The sequence below is a fragment of the Trichoplusia ni genome, chromosome 5, assembly GCF_003590095.1.
Source record: "Trichoplusia ni isolate ovarian cell line Hi5 chromosome 5, tn1, whole genome shotgun sequence".
In the NCBI taxonomy this organism is placed as follows: domain Eukaryota; kingdom Metazoa; phylum Arthropoda; class Insecta; order Lepidoptera; family Noctuidae; genus Trichoplusia; species Trichoplusia ni.
The window spans coordinates 12,472,693-12,488,392 of record NC_039482.1 but is presented as its reverse complement, the minus strand read 5'-3'; the positions used below and the strand labels follow the sequence as shown (position 1 = coordinate 12,488,392).

General features: G+C 34.2%; 2 protein-coding genes across 2 annotated transcripts; both read right to left on the bottom strand.

The window, feature by feature from the left end:
- Window positions 1–2,111: 2,111 nt before the first annotated feature.
- Window positions 2,112–7,009, bottom strand: LOC113494542 (seminal metalloprotease 1-like). The gene is made up of 6 exons (XM_026872931.1): window positions 6,864–7,009; window positions 6,196–6,417; window positions 4,476–4,585; window positions 3,352–3,562; window positions 2,666–2,802; window positions 2,112–2,315 (listed from the first exon to the last, which is right to left on the bottom strand). The coding sequence occupies exons 1-6, from the start codon at window positions 6,979–6,981 to the stop codon at window positions 2,217–2,219; spliced, it is 897 nt and encodes a 298-aa protein (XP_026728732.1). The 5' UTR covers window positions 6,982–7,009; the 3' UTR covers window positions 2,112–2,216.
- Window positions 7,010–8,578: 1,569 nt separating this feature from the next.
- On the bottom strand, window positions 8,579–14,242 carry LOC113494536 (zinc metalloproteinase nas-4-like). The gene is made up of 6 exons (XM_026872926.1): window positions 14,113–14,242; window positions 12,774–12,983; window positions 12,419–12,528; window positions 10,493–10,703; window positions 9,345–9,481; window positions 8,579–8,794 (listed from the first exon to the last, which is right to left on the bottom strand). Exons 1-6 carry the CDS (start codon window positions 14,228–14,230, stop codon window positions 8,654–8,656), a joined length of 927 nt encoding a protein of 308 aa, XP_026728727.1. The 5' UTR covers window positions 14,231–14,242; the 3' UTR covers window positions 8,579–8,653.
- Window positions 14,243–15,700: the final 1,458 nt, after the last annotated feature.

Genomic DNA, 15,700 nt, shown 5'->3' with positions numbered 1-15,700 from the left:
GACAGGCGCCGGTGTAAAAAACACGAGTAACAAAATGATACTGGCTTAATTTCAGTAATTTTAAACTACAGAAAAACTAAATATTCTTATAAATAACGTTATTTTGGACTCAACTGTAAGGATTTGACTACATAAAATCTTCTCAGTATCGTGGAAAAAATTTAGTAAACTAGACCGCACGCATATGAATGACGACAAAGTATTTCGGAAAGCAGACATGTACAAAAAATAAAATGTTCAGTTTAAACAGTTCAGTTCAAAATAATCTGTGCAACGTATGTATGCAAAGTATCCAGAGATTATTTTTATGCTTTAAAATATAACGCTATTCGATGCCGTTTAAAGGTATTTTTCAAAATCGATGGATTTGATTACTAGTGTCAAGTATGTTTATATAAGTTTGACATTATCTTAAGATATACTCTATCCCTATTCCTGTCCGGCCGGTATTGACTCTATTGGTGGGATAGCGACATTGTTTACAATAGGCAATAATCACAGACATAATCTAAAAACGAACGTGAACCAAAATTGAAAACGAGAGCTTGCACTGTCATAATATATTAAATCACCGGCACCATAACGCTCGTAAACACACAAATAATTTTCAAGATAAAAATATAAGATAATCAGATATTTCCTCAGGAAATCTGTAATTTGTGAGCATAACTATAATCTTAATTAGAAACATTCGTACAAAAATAGGCTAGTCTTTGGCGGCATCCAACCTTTTTACATCAATAATGTCGTTAAACTTTGACACTTTTTTACTGACACTTAAATATAGTTTTTTGAGTAAAACGTTAAGTGGCTGTCAGAGTTACCGTTTTGTTAGATTTGGCGTTATCTTTAAAACCACGCAGAATTAAATCTCTTGGGGGTTTGAAACGTCTTCGCATTGACATGTCCTTTTTAGCCACTGCTGTTTAGTTTTTACCGAAAAGGTTATAAGACTCTACTTAAAAAAAGCGTTAAGTAACAAAAAAAGTTGAGCTTGTTATGGCATTCCAAAAGACTCCCTATCCTGTAGACAAGTTAGATTTTTGAGAAGGCTAAGCTCGCGATATCTCAAATTGGACTTAAAAGAAAATAACATGATTAAAGAAAAGACATGTACCTAACTACAATTTTACAACAAAATCTAAATTTAAAAAAATATTTTTTATTATTTTAAGCCAATAAAATGAAGAGGATAATATAATTAAAAAACAAACAGTACATATCCTAGTAATCCAATATCTTTCGCATGTTCCGTCGGAATTCGGCGAAACTTCGTAAATAGCCGACCACCGCCGCGCCGCCGCGGCGGTGGCGGTTTCATTGGGTATCGATTACATGCTCCTGCGCATCACTGTCGGCGTTACAGCTGTCAACAGCCGTGTCACTAGACCGTGACCTGCCAGGGATTGCTTGAACGTAGAGAAACTGTATAGATAGGTCCGTTTTTAATACCTTTTGAAGATAAACTATGGATGCTTTTTAACGAAGTGATAGTTTATTATTTGGTGAAGTGTTTAATTCTTTCTTATTATTTTTACTTAAACAAAGACTTCATAAGGACATATAATATTTTTGCATATGTTCCTCTGTTAACACCTAAACAGCCATAACAATCTTAAGCAATTAAATTAATAATAAAAACACGAACATTACAGGAGACGTCAGCAGTCATTCATTCCCGTTGTTAAATCCTAATAAATCTGATTAAATCAGCGCTGTTTAAATCTCTACAATTTCAAAGAGTCGAAATTTGTCCTGACAAAATTTACGGCGACAGCATGCGAGCGGCGCAAGCGCATGATTCGTGAGATCAAAGCTGCAGACGCACCGTCATGTGTTCCTGACAACATGTAGGTCGCCGTAGCCCCTTGGGAGCACTTACAAAAAGTAGCTTGTATGTTTTGTAAATAATATCTTATTGGTCTTTCGGTTTCTTTTGGTGTACGGGCTACGGACCGACAACGACATTTTTGTGCACTTTTTATTCGTCGGTTTTAATAACTTAATTTATAGACGTTGAAATTTTGCGTGCAACAGTCCTTTGATTTATATAACGAAGTTTTTGTTTAACTGCGTAGATATTTTTAAGGCGGGACGTGAAAAAAAAACAGTTTTCATGAAAAATAAAGCGTATATTTTATAAATTATTGTATAAAAATATAAAGAAAGTTCGTTAATACATTTAGTTTGCCGACGAATTATCAGAATGTGGTCAGTTAGTCCCATGCTCCTGGGCAATTGTAGTGTCTGTTGATGCGAAGCCAGTCTTTGTCCGTGACGTAAACACGCTGACCCATGTCGGCGCTGTTGGACCTCTGCGGAATAACCACAATAAAATAATATTAAGTACTATGTAACAAATGGCGCTGAAATATTTTTTGTCAGGATTTAGTCTTGAGACATCCGTATCTAGCTTAGCTTATCAGCAGTTTTAAGAGTAACCCTGTTAATCAGATAATCCTTATAAGCATAACGTTACTCTTGTTAATATAAATACATGATAAAAAAATCTTCCTAAGGAATTTAATCCTTGTATCGCGGATTCGCAAACATTGAAATCACAAGATCAAAGACAACTACACTCAAGACAAGCATTAATACCTAAATCTTATTGTAATTACAATAAAACCATATTCAAAATTTTAAAATTATCTGTTAAATGTACCGTTCGTGCTACGATAGTAGGTTCCCCGTTGCCGGTGAAGGAATAAGGACCGTAGTGCATGCAGCTGGCGTAGTCGTACTCCACACCTAAGTTATCCACGTTGGACTGACCGTACACTACGAAATTATGTTCGGCTCCTGAAATAAAATTGTAGAGTTATATGATGCCACACTCATCTTAACAAATACATTGAAATGTCCATTTTTTAAGTCACTTGCTAAAGAAGAGACAATTTCACAAACACCATTCACATACTTAACCTCTGACTAATGATTTCATGGTTATTAATTTGCTTAAGCTTTTTTTCCTAACCCTTAGCATCACATTTCGGCAAAGGCCTCCCAATCGTCCCAAAATTCCCTATCTCGCCTTTCTCTCCTGTTTACTTGCCATATAAAACAGCTGTCGCTGTCGCAATTCTAATATTTCTAATGTATAAAATTCCCGTGTCACGATGTTAGTTATCGTACTTCTCCGAAAGGGCTTTACTGATTTTTACCAAATTTCAATACCCCTAAGTGATAAGGGTTGCTCACACTAAAAATTGTTATTTAATTATTTGGACGATTTTTTTTTGTTTTTATTTTTTTTATAATGTGGCATTAAAAAATACATACAACTAGAAATAATTTATTAGGCAAAACAACGTTTTCTGGGTCAGCTAGTAATAGTAGAATATTCCATACCTGGCTGAATGTTCTCATCGAGGATATTGACATACTCGTCTCTATTGTAAGTGGCGTGCATGTGTAGGAAGCCGAGGATGTGCATCCACTCGTGGACGATAGTGGCGTGTCTGAAACAGCCCGAGCCGACGTTGTTCCGAGCGAGGTTCATGCTGTGTGCCCCGCGGGATGTCCTGTAGCCAACGTTGGCGTAACAGCCGCTTGGCTCACCCTGAATATATATATGAATTGAGGATTGGAGCAAGTAATAGGGATGATGAGAATATGATGATGATGGTAAAAAAAGCAAAAAATCTCATTAGTCCCTCAGTTAGATAATTTAAAAGTATGAGACACGTATTTTTCCTTTTTCAGAAAAACTAGAATTGACAAAGATTAACTGCTTTAAAGTTTAGGAGAGGGGGCTTGTGACGTAACGATTTGGGGTAAAATTTATACTCAATCGTGACGTCACGCGTAAGTTTCATTCACTGTAATTTGGTCAATTTATGTTTGCGGGACAAATAAAAAATACGTATCCATTTTTATACAAAAAAACTACAAGACAGACATTGAAAAAAAAAAATTGACATCATCCCTATTGTGGATACCACAACTATTTATCACATGTGTGAATAGAAAATTGAGCTTGTGGATTTTTGTCTCCTTGGCTATCTATAGGAAATGTTAAAATTACGTAAATAATACAATTTGAGTTTAAGAGTACTAGAAAGCAGTCTAAATGGATACATGATGTATTTTTAAGTGTGATGTAAAAATAAATACTTGTCTGAATAAACAATTTTGAATTTACAATCGCATTTAACTTTGATTTAGAAATCAATATTTTTAGGATTATGAACTGATTATGAGGCTTTAATTTATCGATACGCTAAACCTCTTGAAATGTCATTCAAGTAATCCAAGAAAATCTCATATTAAATTTAATCTTACATAAGCATGAGCTTAAGTTAATCTTTCAAAAGAATTATCTTCCTTTATTGCGAGATTATCTTATTTTGATAATTAGTAACTCTTACTAATTATTGGGATTTGAAGAAGGAATTTCGGCCTTATTACCAACCCCAAATGGTCTTTAATGGGATGCTCCTGGTAAAACATGAATGGATTAAATTCGCACTTACAGTAAGTTTAGCGTAAACAGCGTCTGCTGGAGTACGATAACGGAATCTGACACAGGTGTGTGCTTCGATGTCTCTGATCCCTTCTCGGATTGCCTCTTTCTGTTCATCATCTGTAATGAAAAGGCTCTATAGCTTACCAGTGTAACTTTTTGTTGGACAACCTAATTACTTTGATAGTTATAAAAAACGTCAATTAACATGCTAGCCGTCGGTTAGGTCTTAAGATAATTAACCTGGGAATGGGAATGTTTGATTTGAGTTTAAAGTTAGAAGTTCTTTGTTATCTTTGAAAATCAAGGTGTTTGTAAGGTCTGGAGAAAGATCAAAGACCGATTATCTTTTATCTGTTATCGTACACAAAATCTGATAAAATGCGAATAATCGTTTAGAAATGAAGGTATTGGGGCAAATATTCAATGATTGACAACATTAAACCATAATGTTGTTTTTATTGTTTACGGAACATGAATAGTGCCGAATTTGATAAAGGCAGTTAGTTTTATGAATCTATTGCAAAACTGTAAAATAATAAAATAATATTTGATAATGCTCAAGAATTTCTGATTACTCATCGATGCCTATCACAAGTTTCTTTATTTTATTTATGGTAAGATGAGAAAAAGTAAATAAATCAGTCAAGTTCGAGTCAGACTCGAAACACTAAGGGTTCGATACAAAGACGGAAAATAAGGACAAATTTTCAAAAAAAAACGGCCTTATATCCTCTACTCTACCTCAATTATGATTGTTATTGTTCGTTACAGCGACTACAGAAATATATCTTTAAAAAATCATACTGGCTATATTTTTCGTCTGATAAAATACGGATGGAGTCCCCTTTTTATCTTTAAGTCTACGATCCTGCATAATAACAGTATCAGAATCAATCAACTTTATCAATCTAACGGAATCTTATAGAAGAAAAAATAAAAATAACTTAACCTATTTGTGTCCTGCCAGTGTGGATATCACAGGTAGGATATTGACCTGTTTTTGTACAAAGAAGGAACGGAATTTGTAAACATCTTAGTCACGTTAGCTGATAACTTTAAATCCTAAGATTTTTTCTGCGTATGTGACTTCTAAGAGGTATCATGATAACACGTTGTGATGATTTAGATTTATTTATTTACTAATTTTATAATACACTAGCTGATGCCCGCGACTTCGTCCCCGTGGGTAGAAGATATAAGTTATGATTTATATCTGCCCTGTTTTTTTCACATTTTCCATTGTATCTTCGCTCCTATTAGTCGCAGCGCAATGGTTTATAGCCTAAAGCCTTCCTCAATGAATGGTCTATTCAACACAAAAATATTTTTTCAATTTGGACCCGTAGTTCCTGAGATTAGCGCGTTCAAACAAACAAACAAACTCTCCAGCTTTATATATTAGTATTCGTATAAATTTATACGTTATAACCTGCTTTCATAAGAAAATTGGCAAAAATCCGCACTTTCAATGAAACTAATACCAAAATGTAAAAAGAAAAAAAAACTTATTCCGACTTTTAATCTTTGCCCTATTTGAATTAAACAGAGCATAGTTAATATTAGTAAGACGGAAACAGAGTAACCATTTATAATGAGTTTCTTGAAAATACTTTTCTTTTTTGTTCCCGACTTTTAAATAACAAACGTAGGTACCTATTGATCAATTCTCAAACGTATAAGTCAAAAAGCGTGTTTTTAATTTAAATTAGAGTGATTGTTGGACTTACTGAATTCTCCATCTCCAAACTCCCACACAACGGTATTATCAGGCCAAGTCGTGATGGAAGCAGTAGTGTACGCGCTCCGTCCGAAGGAATACTCCTGAAGCATCACCTCGTAGTCCACATCATCAAGAACTATGTCTCCTTGAAACCTGCCACTGAGTTCCTCGTCGTTGGCCACCGGGAATGCCTTCTTTCTTGATAGGAAACGATCGGCGTTGCCGTTACCTAAGCAAACGAAACAAATAGTCAAGTAAACCTTAGGGTCTGTCTGAAATTTCGAGAAAGATAACCAAAGAATATTAATATTAAAGCTTGTAGTCTCTAGTTTTGTTTATATTTTGAGCCCAAAATGAACCCAGGTTTTGTGTCCAATGGCGGAATCATTGGTAAGCCTTAGGGAATTAAATTTACATGTGACAGGGAATTTAAGGCACCTTAGGCACCCCAGTTAGTGAGTCCTCCAGAACTGGTAACTTTAAGTAACAGAGCATTTATAAATTTGGTTTATTTTATTTGGCTTTGAGATATTTCTATCCTGACCTAGATACCTTTGTGACTTTAAAAATATTACGATTGTTAGAAATTATTTCTATTATATTAATACGAAAATAAAATTGGGCAATTTTCAGCACTCGAAAAAAAATATAAGGAGAATATTTAAAATCACTTACCACTCCTCACTCTATCCAAAAACTCCCTAAAGGATTCGATATCCTTTCTGCTCCTGACAACAGCAGGGCCGGCGGCCGCCAAACCCAACAGCGCAAATAAAACTACAGAACGAAACATGGTAATCCCTGTTACTCTAATGCATGAAGTCTATCCATCAGTTAGCTATTTATTCAAATAATTATCTAGAACTATATAGATAAAGAATATCGGCATCACTATTATTTGATGAGTCGATTTTTAGAGCAATAAATTCCTTGAACACTTCTAGATCGTTTTTTTGTGTCGTTTTGTTTTTGTTTTTTGTGCACTTTTGTTTATTGTTGCTCTTAATTGCAGTGCGATTGATATTTATATGGTGTCTAAAAAGTACTGGATTCAATTCGTAAGCTGTTGTAGGCCTACGAGGTATCGCCGCCCTATATTTCTTGTAAGCCATGGAAATTTAAGCAATATTTATTTATTTATTTATTTATGTACACACAACAGACACAGAGTAAAACACGTATAAAAAGAAAAACACCGAAGGTACAAAGGTACTGCTTATTTCTCAAGAAATTTCTTCCAGCAGACCTGCGACAGGAGATGACAAAAAGAAACATAAACACAGTGTGTAGACAAATATAGGACAATAACAAATACACAACATAAAACAATATTTATAAAATATATACTTATATAAATATATAATATAACATAAGACGTATGACGTGAATATTATATTAGTAATTGGGGAAAGCTGTTTTTTTTTCTCAATTTTCTCTATTAATCACAATGTTTTTAATAACAATGTTTTTGCGCCCAAATTAATCGCCCTCGGCCCGGGCTATCTCATTTAGGAAATTTCACCACTGTATGTAAACGACACTGTTTAATTGCCTCATAGAATAACTCCATGAATTGCCTACTGCCTAAACTTCGGACCTAGATGGATTTTAAATTTTTGTACGTTAAGAGAACAATTAATAAAATATGACACTCCATTTATTATATAAAATAAAAAAAATGCTCCTCGCCTAGTTAAAATGGTATTAACTACACTAGCCACACGCCAGATTTTGATATCTTTGTGAGGTCATACAACTCTTTATAGGTGTTACAATGAAACATCACTGTAAAAGGGTACCAAACGGAAATTAAAAGAATATCTACCATAATTCATTGGTTCTGCTATAAAATTGGTCCTAATTTTGAAAACAAACTATTTATAGATGCGTTTGTGTTACAAAACTTACTTTTACTGCGGGAAGTAATTAATTAATTCAACAACAATGGCCACAAATGATAGAGAACATTTTGTTCATCTACAGTTTAATAACGAATGTTATGTATTTGAAAAGGATTTTTGTTAAAAACACATCCACACTAAGGTAATTAATAACAAACATTTCAATCACATGCAAGAAGACTCTCAGCAAGCGATCGCAAACCGAACAAGCATTTGTGGGTCACACTGGACTTGATATCGCTTCAAAAATACTTTTACTCAAACAGTTCACCTCTTCGAGGTTCTGTCGAGTTTCAATATTAAAATATGCTCTGACGGTAATAAAACAAGGACTTTGACTTTGAGGAATTCGACCCATACAATTAATTAATCTGCAAGATTCTGTTAAATCGGGTATCACCTATAATTTTTTATTTGTATACAATTAATTAAAAAATACGTATCAGACATTTTTTGGAAATCTAACTGTCAAGTACCCAATAAAAATGATTTTCTGTTATTGGCAAAAGTTTATTTCTTTTATTTTAAAACATCCGTATCCATATAATAGGTGAGTATATAGTTTCATTGTTCAGGTACGTCTTGGGGTATAGCCTCCTGCTCCACTGGCGTGCTCCAGGCTCCTGGGCAGTTGTAATGTCTGTTGGCGCGGAGCCAGTCATGGCTAGACACGTACCAGATTTGACCCATCAAACCCCAGTCATTCTGAAAGATAAAGTAAGATCAGAACTAATAATAACAGCCTATATACGTCCTACTTCTAGGCACAGGCCTTTACCCATATGGGAAAGGGTTGAGCATTGACCACAATGAGATTGGAACCAAGTAGTACCAAGCACCAATCTTAACTTTAATCTTAAAGTGGTTTATAGCTGAAAAATTATTGTATACCCTTAAGTTAGCTTTGTGAAGAGAGGATTAATATGGTCATTTCATTTGTTTTGCTGTACTCTATCTAGGACGGGCTTCAGCCAAAGCTGTGCTAATATTTGTTGCAGTATTGAGGCGTACCTTTACGATGTACATTTATTTTATTATATTGCCTCTGGTAAAAAATATAATGTGTCTAACCTTTGATAAGGCTGTTTTTTAGATCATTGCACTCTTGCAAACACACTCTAGGACATTCTACATTATGACGTATACGGAAGGGAAAATAAAGTTTGACTCTGTATATGGAAGTAATTGACGCCCTTGAATGAGTGTGTGCTTTAACTTTTGACATAGAACAATCTTATTAAGATAATATACTTACAAAAATAGGCAGCATAGTAGGCTGTCCGTTGGTACTGAACGCGTATCTGTCATAATGCATATTGCTCGAGTATTCGTACGGGAGACCCAAGTTGTTGACTAGGTCTGTTCCTAGTTTGTCGAAGTTGTGTTCCATGCCTGAAAAGTAAGAAAAAAAAGAAGTTTAAGTGAAACAAGCTTTTGAAAGCAGCTGCGCCCTCTACAAAGAGAGACATAAAATCTGGGTAAAAACTATCCTAGGAGGTATCCTTGTGTCGTGATCTTTGCGTGAAAGAGAAACAAACAAACTTTCACTTTCACTTTTATAACATTAATAGGATTTCCAACCCACAAGGAAGTGAAAGATCAATGGTAATAAACGTAAGAAAAGTTTCAAGGGTATATACTCCCGGACACGTATAGGTAGCATACTTAAGCATACCTAGATGAATAGTCGAAAAAAACTTTCTCGAAAAGACAGGAAAACGTTCATTGAACAACAGTAAAATTTATGGCAACACCAATACTCGATAAAACTTATCGATATAAAACGGTCCGCCAGATAAATGAAATCCTTTAATCTCTTTTAATATGTATGACATAATTTTCCAAAACTTTTGTTGTCTGCGGCTTGAATCTTTGAAGTTTTTCAAATCGGAACGACTTGAATAATCTTAATTATCCCACTTCGTAAGATATATTTTTTGCTTTAAAATGACGTGCGATTGCCCCATAAATGATTGCCGGTTGATTCATTGAAGGCATTTCGCAATTGTTGCCATTTTTACGTTTTTGTTATACTTTTTAGTAGAAAAATGATGATTAACTTAGGTATTGACTAATACAATATGATATGGATTTACTGGTGGTTATAATATTATGTTCTTTCTAAACTTGAACCAATATCAAACTAAGAAAGTATTTTTTTTACAAATCTGTTATTCTTTTTTTATATACAGGTGATGTGAAAAATTGTATAGTAGAAGCAATGAATGGTAGAAAGCTTGCTGGCCCCTTTATACAGAACAGGGGAAAAAGAAGAATGGTCAGGTTTGTTAAAACATTTTATAAATGTACTAAAAATACTGGGTTTAAAATGTTTCTACCTTCTGAAATACCTAAAACTACGACAATTATAGACGAACTTCATAAAATGAGAAATATATTTACCTGGCCAAATGTTCTGCCACGCGATGCGAACATAGTCATCTCTATTATGAGTGGACTGCATGTGGAAGAAGCCGACGACGTGGAGCCATTCGTGGATGATGACGGTGGGGAAGAAACAGCCTTGGCCTGGTGTGTCTACTGCGAGGTTCAGGGTATGGATGCCCATGGACGCCCAGTAGCCTACGTTGGCGTAGCAACCGTCAGGCCTGCCCTGGAATAGACAGAAGTGTCATAAGGACTATAAATAAGACAAGCGATTATTTAATAAGTGTAATAAACGCGACGCGCGACGTGTCGCTTTCGATTCCTGCGTAGTATAAGCATTGGTTTGATCCATGAATGCTTGTTCTGAGTCTTGCCTTTGTGTATGTCACTTGAATGTTTTTGAAATCCCTAAGATTCCTTAATGTTGTTCACTATAAATATACTGAGCTTAGCGGGGTTTTTCGGCACACATGATCTACGTGGATCACAAATTCCTAAATCTGTGTGTTTTTTGTGCACCTGATTTAAATGTTTGTGAAATCCCCAGGATGCAAGAGGAGGAGAAGGAGTAATTTTTATAAAAAGAAAGATGATGAAAATACATTATTTTTAGAGCTGTAGTCATCAAAAGCAGTTACATAACTTTCATGATTAATTAATTTACTGATTACTGATTTTCTACAATCAACTACTTCAGAAACTACGTCACATTCGTATACTACCTATGCCAAATTATTTATAACTCAAACCAATAAAAAGTTGCTAGAATCCTTATCTAATTCATAAATTAGGAATTGTATTAGAATTACGCACGTTACAATGTAATAAACATTTCTTAGTATTTTACAGTTATCGACTTAAGTCATATTATAAATATATATATATTCTTAACTGGTGGTAGCTCTCCATAGGAATGAAATTTTGCAAGCGTGCTCCTAGAGTCAATACCGTTACGTTGAAAGTGCCTGAAAAACGGCCTAGGTACTTGAAATACGAATTTTTCATAAATTTATATTTAAAATGGTATAAGAAAAGTGAATAAAAACCGGCCACATTTTAATGACAGTGAATTATAATGATTTATGTGGAATCCCGAAGTAGTTTTATTCTAATTGAAGTTAAATATTAATAGAATACTCAATTATGGGTGTGTCACAAATTACCTTAGCAATTTTGTAATCTTATCTGAATAAAAATATATTAAACATGCTATTGTTAAGAGTTTATGTTCCCAATGATTGCTGCAATAATCGTTTATATTAAACCTGGTATAAAGATTATTATTTGCTTTCATTTAAATATCTATTAATAAGTTAATAGATATTTAACGGCTAATAGTTCACCGATGGTTCATTTTGAATGTCATCCAATGTATATATCAGGTAATTACTGAAAAATTACATTTAATATTAAAATCTAACTTCGTATATACCAAAAACCACTCATTCTTATTCACCCATCTTAATCGTTACAACATGCTATGTTCTGGACTAAAATATTAAAAAACAAGATGAAATTAATAATGCTGTCAATTTTATTTTAATTAAGAACAAATCGCAGCTATTTTTTGTTATTTTCATTTTAGGTACTTATGAAAGCATCGCAGCTCTCGAGCCCCCGCTCCGTCGGCAAATAATTCGGATGTTTTAGTCCATGCAAGGCATGGAAATCGTTGCCCCGGAAGTAAGCAGCGATAGAGTCAATGTCTTTTTGAGTTTACGTGCCTATTACAAAGTGAGTGTTTTTTTGTAAGTACCACTTGCAAAAAAACAGTAAAGGAAAAAACCAGCAAAACCAGAGTTTTTTTTAAGAGTGTATACATAAGAGGTTATTTAGCACCATGTAGTAGATCAATTATAAGCAAACAGAGTCTGACCCCGAAACCAAACAAAAAGGGCTTGTCAACATTCCAAATAAGAAACTCAGTATTTAAACACTTACGGTTATCCAGACATAACTAGAGTCCCACCACTGCCTCTGTCGGAACCTGATACAAGTCCTCCGTTGGATCTCGTTCATAGCGTCAATGATGGCATTCATTTGAGGAATTGCTGAAAGAAACAATACCATACAATTAAGTTTGCACGACATATACTATACAATACTATACATATACGTACATTTAAACATATTAAAAAGCTATTCATCAAGAATTCTTTACCTCCATTCATCTCAATGCAAAACTTACACCACGAGGTCAATGCGAAACAAAATACCGAGGTAGTTTACCAAAAGCCACAATCCCTTAAAGTATTGAGCACGGTAATAAAAATATATCAAGGTAAAAATAACTCACTAAAGTCATTGCTAAAAGCGTAAACAATTGTATTCGAGGGCCATTTGGTATTAGGGAAGATGTAAGCGTTCCTTCCTGAAGAGTACTGCTGCAGCATCATCTCAACCTGCTCATCATTGAGGAGGATGTCACCCTGGAACTTGCCCGAGTTCTCCCATGGCTTAGCCTTGGGATTGGCCAGCATGCGAGACTCGAGGCGGACACCATCATCTGGGAAACAAGAGAAATTAATGAGGTTGCGTATTTCTAGGTATTAAAGAGGTTTTTTTTATGAAAAACTGTAATGGAAATCAAGACGTGTACTAAGAATATGAAGAGGTAAAGTTTATGAGTTTGTATAGACATAGAGGAACTCAGGAATGAGGGCCTACCGCAACGGCTTAAAGTATTGCGGGCGTGGGAGAGATACCGCTCAATTAATAGTATTACCTAAAGCAGTGGTTTAGACAATCTGATTTTCATAGTTATTGTACCAATTCATCAGCTCAATATTTGTGAGTGTTAAAGACTATTAGTAGTATGATAATATGAAAGATTATTAGTTGTAGCATGATGATATTTCGTAGTAGAGTACGAAAAAACCTGCCCAACGATGGGGATTCGGAATTAATCTGCACGATAAAAATGCAAAGTCGGGTTTTTTGTAAACAAAATAATATTAGGCAGGTTTTCTCAAATTCCTTTATCTTATCACGAGACCTAAGATAGGGATAAGAACGTAAAAACCATTTGTAATTAAACATTGATTATAAGTTATCAGTGGCTGCTTTATTATACCTAAGAAAAATCACAGCAAAGTTCTTGCCTTCAGTTCAGATTCTAAGATGATGTTTTTATGACATATTATTAAAAAGAAAAATTTTCCAAATTCTCCCAGCGCTTATTTGATAGAAGAAACCAGCGGAAATACATAAGACATATGCTTGGTTAATACAGGATGTCGTTTTACAGCTAGTTATTGTTCAAAAACAGAAGATCTTACTTAAATTTTTCGTCTATCCGGCCGCATCTCATGAACTGTGAATACTGTGATAGTTTACAACTCAATTTTCCACAGATATTTGTTGCCGAAAGAACAAAAAATATTGAGTTTAAAATCGTGGTCAAATAACAATCATAGACTATCTATATGGGTAACCAATTTGAAACAAAATGCATCGGGTATTTTAATAATCCGCGAGACATAAGCGAAAACTGATTTTGCCGACCATTTGACCTTCATCAATTAACTACCGTTCCAATACCAATTTTCATTTTTCACATCCTTTTTCCTCAGATAGAAGTACTTCATGGGTTTTGTTGCTTTATAATCTAAAGAATCTTCAATATAATTACAAACCTGTTCTGCATTTATCAAGGAATGCTTTAAATGATTCGATATCAGCTCTGGAGCGGCTCACAGGGGGCACAGCCACCACACACCCGACTAAAGACAACAGCAATAAAGACCACATCATAACTAACAAAAAAATATACTTACAAACTTATATAGATCAACAGATTTAGGTATTACTGTCAAATAATCAAAAATAATCACGAAAATATCTTTAATTTCGTTAGCTAATGAGAAGATAAATATTTTTTCATGTTATAAGATAATTTTCAATGATTAATTACTTCGATTAGATATTTTAGAACTTTGGTTATTGAATTGCGGTACATCTGCACGCACTAAAATCATTTAGTGCGTGCGTATAGGTACATCGAACCTATAGACTTTAAAACCTATTCCGGTCTCGCCTGGTAAGTGAAGTAAGCTAAATAGGCTAGGAAGAGTTATCAACGAAATTCGGAGACTAAAATGAGATTTAGGAACGTCCAAGTAACTGGTCAAATAGGCAAAAGAAAACTAAATTGGTTGCGTGACAAATAAATTTGCGTATTGCTAAGAGATTATTTGTCACCTTCAAAAATATGACCATCCATCTTCGAATTTGTTGTAATAGCCACTACAGCAATAACATAATATTTTCTATTATAATGACTTCTTCCGCAGACTTCATTAGTGCTAATTCGCCATAGGAACATTGTTTTCTTTCAGTTAATTTATTGTGCACTAGCTGTGACACGCGATGTCATCCGCGTGGTAATTAATAAGGATTAGAAATAATAAAAATCTCCTTCCCGATTTTGTAATACATTTCAATACGGCCTTGCTCCTATTCATTATAGCGTGATGATATGAAAAAGATAAAATAATATTTCAAATTGGACTGGTAGTTCCTGAGATAAGCGCATCCAAACAAAAAAAATACAAACAAACAAACTCTTCAGCTTTATAATAATAGAATAGATTTACGTTTTAATAATACTGATAACTATTTATAGATTAGATATCTTATGATAAATGTTTTGATAACATTTTTTAAAGGTTAACATGAATGACGTTGAACTATTAAGGTAAAAACAAAAGCCGAACAAAAACTTACATGTAGAGAATTTAAATGAGTTAGGAAATTACGCAGTTCGGTTTAAAGAATGATCGTTTAACGCATTTGTACGTTCAACTCATACACTCGTATATCTTTGTGACCGGGTAATATAATAAAAATAATTTTAAAATAGAAAGGGAAGGGTCTGAGGAAGGTTTTGCCCAACTGTGAGACATCGTGGGGGTGGGGAAATTGGCAGAAAACAACAAAATTGTGTTTTTCTTTCTTATCTTGACAAAACCCGTAGACGCTGTAGATATATAGCTGTTTAATATTTAGGATGTCATTCAAAACGCATACTTACATTCGAAATTATCATTTCCATTTTCTTGTCAATAGGACATCTTCGTAGATAGTAGACCTTTACTTCGCCGTCGATTCGAAGATACAAATTTAATATTTTAGGGGTATATGCAGTTCATTCTTTAAAAAAAGACACACCAACATAAATCAAAATCATATTTATTCATTTTGCGCTATATATAAAAAAAAATC

Coding starts and splice junctions, on each gene's coding strand:
- LOC113494542 (XM_026872931.1), bottom strand. CDS start 6,981: ATGTTTCGTTCTGTAGTTTTATTTGCGCTGTTGGGTTTGGCGGCCGCC. Junction 6,418..6,863: donor TTTGGATAGAGTGAGGAGTG/GTAAGTGATTTT, acceptor TCGTTTGCTTAG/GTAACGGCAACGCCGATCGT. Junction 4,586..6,195: donor GTTTGGAGATGGAGAATTCA/GTAAGTCCAACA, acceptor TTTTCATTACAG/ATGATGAACAGAAAGAGGCA.
- LOC113494536 (XM_026872926.1), bottom strand. CDS start 14,230: ATGATGTGGTCTTTATTGCTGTTGTCTTTAGTCGGGTGTGTGGTGGCT. Junction 12,529..12,773: donor CGCTTTTAGCAATGACTTTA/GTGAGTTATTTT, acceptor TGTTTCTTTCAG/CAATTCCTCAAATGAATGCC. Junction 9,482..10,492: donor GTGGCAGAACATTTGGCCAG/GTAAATATATTT, acceptor CTTACTTTTCAG/GCATGGAACACAACTTCGAC.